The 6,282-nt window shown below is 41.1% G+C and overlaps 1 protein-coding gene across 1 annotated transcript in view; it reads right to left on the bottom strand.

Annotated features, from left to right (window-relative positions):
- Window positions 1-3,812: 3,812 nt before the first annotated feature.
- arhgap9 (Rho GTPase activating protein 9) overlaps window positions 3,813-6,282 on the bottom strand; it is a 41,403-nt gene continuing 38,933 nt past the window's right edge. The window contains exon 21 of the mRNA XM_070901903.1: window positions 3,813-5,058. Coding sequence (XP_070758004.1) covers window positions 4,872-5,058 — 187 coding nt within the window. The 3' untranslated portion in view covers window positions 3,813-4,871. The remainder of the gene's footprint in view (window positions 5,059-6,282) is intronic.

The raw sequence follows: 6,282 nt of genomic DNA, 5'->3' as shown, positions 1-6,282 counted from the left end.
AAAAGACTGTTACTTTAACATGCCATCAAAGTTAGAGGTTAAATGTTACAGATGCAGCCGTATCAATCGGAATTGCCTGATGCTCAGTTAGCATATTTATTCTTCTTAATTAAATGCAAGCAACATTCAATTTTCAAATATCCTGTGGTATTATTTGATACAAATCCTTACCTCTATTTTATGAAACAACAACTTGTAAAATGTTTTAAATGAAAATACACACATGCAGCTATTACTTTGTCCCAAAGCCGGTGAGAATATATAAAAGTATTTGTTGCCAGAATTTTTATCATTCATGCTGTGAAATCACAAGGTATAACCAGCTCGTCACTTCAGGTTAACTATGGTGCTCAGTGGCTTTAACTCATCAGCAATCTATTTAGTAGTTTAGCAGCAAGCAATAAAAAAAGAGGAAGAACAGGAAGGAGGTTGTTTATTTATTTTCTAAACAAAAAGCAGTGGACTGCACCTTTTTAATTGTGTGCCTTGCTAGGGGACAGTCATTTCTGCATTTCTCTACGGGAGGTTAAAAGGGGCAAAAGATGTCTTTGGGTTTTTTCCTTTTAAGGAGCAAATAAAAGTTGCGCTGTTTCACTGTTTGTGTAATAATCACACCGAGCTGTTTTAAAATATCTTTTACATTTTCAATTTACATGCTCTACAGCCTAATTTCACACCAGCCAGAACAATAATGTGTCACACAGTCCCAACTGTCTGTTGAGGTGTGGCAAGAGGGTCAAGACTCAGGACGTACACATCAGCTTTTAAGTTCCTCTTTCTGACTGCAGTGTAGTCAACGTGAAAAGTGCCTCAGATGTACTCAGACACTGTGAGTAATCTGACAAAGCCTTGGTACGATGAGATAAGATGGTGGTGCATGAGGTGTGACTAAGCTTGTAGCATTCATGCATACCGTGCGCCAAAGACACTTCTTGGTCATAATGTGTGTGTGTGTGTGTGTGTTTATCACCAAAGATATGCATATGTGACACGCCAACTGCCACTCTACTCTTGCATAGTTCCTTACCTGTTATTTCTGGGTCAAAAACATGGTTTACTTTCACTTAGCGGCTGTTCACTTTTTATATCAAGCAGTGTTTTTTTTATCTTTTACTGGCACCCATGCGACTCTTGTATTCACTTTTTATATATTTTTTTTGCATGTTTGTGGATATTTGTAATAAAATTGTACATACTTTGTCACCAGAATCTTGTATTTCATTGATTTTTCTAATCAAATATCATCAATCAGCATTTTCTTGTCAGATCATTTAAAACCTCTTGCTGGAGGCTGTAAACATTAACGTGTAATCATTTCAAGCCAATTTTCCTCCAGTGGCTGTGAAATAGGTTGAATTCTTTCAAACAAGGGTGATTCAATTATTGTTCTCAAACTATCAAATGCTATGTTTTCTAAATTTCAGTGAAGACACAGACATGTTTAAGCAAACGACTGTTTTGAAGCTCAGCTGTGGCCCGGCCTTCATCACCACTCATGAACTGCAAACCACTTTGTTACAGTAACTTTTTTGTGGCTCTGCCTGTTTGCATGATGATTCATCAGAGGTAGCTGCTTTGTGCCTGTGAACCTGTGTGTGTGTGTGTGTGTGTGTGTGTGTGTGTGTGTGTATGTGTGTGTGTGTGTGTGTGTGTGTGTATGGCTGTGGCATGCAGGGGCTGAGCAGCTCTGCTGGTATTTGATACACTGAGCTTTAGGTTAACAGTGGGTTGAGTAAACAATCGGCTAACCGTAACATTAACAAACTCTGCCGGGTGACGTACTTTTGGGTGCCATGCATCAGCAGCATTTAGTCAACCGTAGCACCAACAATTGGTGATGTTATGACATTTTTCCTGATAGCTTGGCTGGGTTTGGGCTCAACAGTGAGTAAGATGACATTTAATTGAGAACTGACTTGACTTAGATTTGTGGTGTACAAAAATCACCACAGTCAGACAGCAACTTCAGCACCAGCATCACTTGCAACGTGCTGCAAGTCCCATCCACGAGCAACAGGTTGTCAGACTGGGTGCTGAGCATATTTAAGTTTCGATTCCCTGTTCCAACAGCGCAACAGAGCAAGCAGGCCTGCCTGTAAAGAATTAACACAGCTACAGATGTATTTCACTGGTGGGTGGAGAAACTGTTCTTCAACCAGAGCAACAAGGTCAAGGCTCCTTTGTCTTTGAGCAAGACACTGATTCCCATCCAGTTTGAGAGTAATTCTCCATGGACAAACACTCCTCTTCTCTCGACAAAAGCCGTGATATACAGTAACAAAAAGGGCCATATGTTGTCGCGGTTGTAGGTCTTCCTGCAAGAATTCATACAGTTTCATTAACATAGAGCTGCAAATTACTATAAAGTAGACTTTCTAAAGTGCTTCATTTAAGTTTGGACTTGGAATCTGTTTTGAGAGTTTTGAGAGATGAAAAACATGTAACAGATGAAAACATTTCACAACCCTCTCATTCTCTTACTTCCACAATCTTTTAATAAATACTTATTCATATTCGAAAACATTTTTTTTGTAGTTTTGCAGCAAACAAAATAACTACCTACAGATGCAGAATGGTTTAGAGTTAATGTCGGGCTGTTACAGTTCATCAGTCCATCAAAAAATCTGTTTGCAGCACTTCTGCTCTTTTGTCCACACATGAAGCAATGAACTGCTCGTTGGACGGCAAGACTTATCATGCAGAAGCACAACTGAATGATTGCATTGTTTTAAATGTATTAAGGAATATTCAGAGCGCCATTATTAAAGCATTATCATTAATAAGCCAAAGAAAGAAAGACAGAAAGAAAAGAAACTGAAGAAAGACAAAAGGGCTGCATTAAAAGATGAAGTAATGGTGTTTGACTTTCCCTGCCAACACACTGCTGATTAGAGAGGGAGGAGTGTTTGATTGTGTCTCTGATTCTATTTTAGGGAGTGATTAGCGCCATGACACCAAGTGAAATAAAACACAACACAGAGCCAGAGTCTACAGCAGTTTAACACCACCGGGTTTTTATTGACAGAAAAATCCCTTCGTTTTCAGAATTTGGAGAGAGAACAAAATATACAGTAAAAGAATACTTCATGAAATACTGATTGAATTAATGTTTTCAGGGTGTTATATTCTTTCTTTGTATATAATAATAAATGGAAACATTCAATCTAACGTGAGGCCCTGAGACACACGGCCGTCAAAAGACCAGAAAGAAACTGCAACACCGATAAATGTATAAACTGTGATGACTATGTGCATACATGCATTTGGATTAAATAAACAAGTGTGGTTGTCTATTTGAGTAGAAAATATTTCTGTGTCAATCAAACATAAGGACGACCTTGGAAAACGCACACAGCAATCAAAAGTTCACATGACTCTCCATCAATCAGCTCCGCATCACGTTAGCTCCTCCCCACACACTCACAGGACTTGAAATAATATGAACATAAAAATGAATAAATACATCTAATAAAACTTTGCACAATCTATGAGCTACGAGCCCCCCACCCGTGCCTCTTTTCTGCTCTTTTTCGTCTTTTGCCAAACCCACAGTCAATATAAAATTACCAAAGCCACAGAGTGAGAGGGTTTGGGGGGAAAATCCACATTTTTTAAACATATGCATTTCCAGTTCCTCTTTTGTTCTGTTATTAAAAGCAGCATTTGCACCAATCACAGGGGATGCCTCCGCCCGCTGCGTCTCCGAGGCCCACATACCTCCACACACTTCTACTATCTCTCACGCAAACCCGTTGCTCGGTACAAACAACCTGACGAGACACATTGTGACCAAATATCACAAAACAAAGCAGTTTGTTCACTGTTTTTTTTATTATCATTATTGCAGGAGAGTAAACAATCAGGTCCAAGCAATATTTCAACGACACTTCAAAGCAGTCCATTTCAAAGCATATCAGTTTGAATATATAACGTTTAGGTTACACACTGTATGCAAAGTGCTACTAGATGACAAACACAGTATTTCACATATTTACAATTTAATATATATTTTTTTAACTTAATCTGAGGAGTTTGCACTAATAAAAATAGAGGACAGATCCAAATTTGTACAATAAGGGAAGCTTCGAAGGTCCACACACTACAAAGTACTATTTGGTACAAAGGAACATTTGCTGCCCTGTTGGCACATTCACCCCAACACTGAAATCATGTTTTTTATCTTTGAAGAGTTCCCCCGTTGGACTTCACATCTGAAGTCTGAAATAAACCTATAAAACCCTTCATCTGAACTGTATAACTTCAGCTGAGATGCGGGCACATTTACACGCCCAGCTTGCTTCCTGCTTGTTTGCATATTTTACAGTATATCCACGCTATCCACTGCAGGTGTGGTTTGTCCATCCTTTGCTGCAAGAGCTGCTGGTGCATGTGTTTCACAGTGAGATGGTTCGGCTAAGTTTTGTTTCAGTGCTACGTTTAAGACACATCCTTCCTTGATAAATAACCGATTAATACTCAGCTAGCGGGACCGGCTGGAGGAGATTTATCACTTTTATGGCTTTTATTTATCCCGATCAAGTCTGAAACATCAAGGGAAAGTGACAAGGAGGCGTCCGCTCCAGCAGTAAAGAACACCGGGGCTGGGCTCCACACATCTGCAGTCAAAGACACAAGTATTGCAGCTAAAATTGGTTTGTTTTACTATTATTGTTTTAACATGGCTTTATATGGAGGCCAGATGTCATGATTAGCAGCTTTCTGTCCTGGTTCTTTTTACCCCGTAATTATCTTTTGATGTGAAATCCATTTTACACCACATGAGTCAACAGGCAAAGAGGACAAACGCTGCACTACTTGTGCTTTCGTGTGATCTTGGAGGAGCCTTTTGAACCCTCCTCTGTCCGAAAAGATCAAGAGGGGCCTCTTGTTCCAAAGATGTGGTCAAACTCGCTGAGGATGAGTTCCACCGCCTGATTCTGGTAAACCATATTCACCGCCATGTTGCCATTGTCCCGCTCTGGGCGCATCAGAGTAGGCCCGAACACGATGCCGATGTTCTGGGTGGTCATTCGGTTGGTGTCCGATCGTTCCAGCACTCTGCAGAGAGACAGGAAGAGGTTTAACATCACCTGAAATATCAACAAGAATTCAAAGATAACAACAACAACAAATTACATTTTTAGTGACACTAGCACGGACGGTTCTAGGACGGTTGTAGGGATGGCGGTGTCAGTCAGTCTTTGGCCCAGATTGAAATATCTCAGCAACTATTTGATGGATTGCCATGAAATTCTGCGCAGACATTAATGGTCTTCAGATGATGAATCCTAATGACTTTTGTGATCCCCTCACATTTCCTCAAGCACCACCATGAGGTTGACATTTGTGGTTTTGAGAGAAATGTCTCAACAACTTTTTGGGATGGATTGCCATGAAATTTGGTTGAGACATTAATTTCCCCCTCAGGATGAAGTGTAATAACTTGTAATAACGGGTGATCGTTTCAACCAGCGCCATCATCGGGTCAAAGTTTTAATACTTTGGTTTACGTCTAAATACCTGAAAAACTAATAATATTCCCGTCAGTCATCAGTCTCAGCTGTACTTTGTGTTTAGTGCTAATTTTAGCATGCTAACACGCTAACTAAGATGGTGAACAGAGCTGCTAACATGGCTGTGGGCTCTTAGTCTTGCTTGAATTCATATTTGGGACTGCAGGCATAAAGACGACTGCTAACTGCCCATACAGCTTCATGCTTGTGGCCGGCATCTGACATCTTTATAATTCTTACAAACTCAATAACTAAAAGAATCAGCGTTTGTACATCCACCAGGGACATCTTGTTTTTGCATGCATGTTCATGTCCATGTATCTGCATTTGACAATTTAGATTTGTGCACATAAGGGTCCAAATCCACCGCCTTCATCCACCTTTGTTGGTGTGTTTGAGTGTGTGTGTGTGATTGGGGGGGACTCAGGAATGGGCTTAAGCCACAGCATGAGGCATTCTTCTAAAAATGCCATTCCCACCAAGCCACAGAAGCAGCCAGCAATTGCTCAAAACTTCCACATTAAAAAGAGAGGAGGAGAAAAAAAGAGAGAGGAGAGGGAAGAGGGGAAAAAAAGGAGCGAGCGAGGGAGAGGGCGAAGAGCGAAAAAAAAAGAGAGAGGTTCCAGTGGTGGCGGCGGTGGTGTTGGTATGCCTTCCAGCAGACGAACCACAAGGCTCCCATGGGACCTTCGAGGCAAGGAGGAGAGCGGGGGGGCGGGGGGGCGGGGGGGGGGGGGGGGGGGCGGAGGGAGGAGGAGGAGGGAGGAAG

Source organism: Enoplosus armatus, chromosome 3 (genome assembly GCF_043641665.1).
Source record: "Enoplosus armatus isolate fEnoArm2 chromosome 3, fEnoArm2.hap1, whole genome shotgun sequence".
NCBI lineage: Eukaryota > Metazoa > Chordata > Actinopteri > Centrarchiformes > Enoplosidae > Enoplosus > Enoplosus armatus.
Note: the sequence above shows the minus strand (reverse complement) of the source record. Positions and strands in the feature narration are given on the sequence as shown.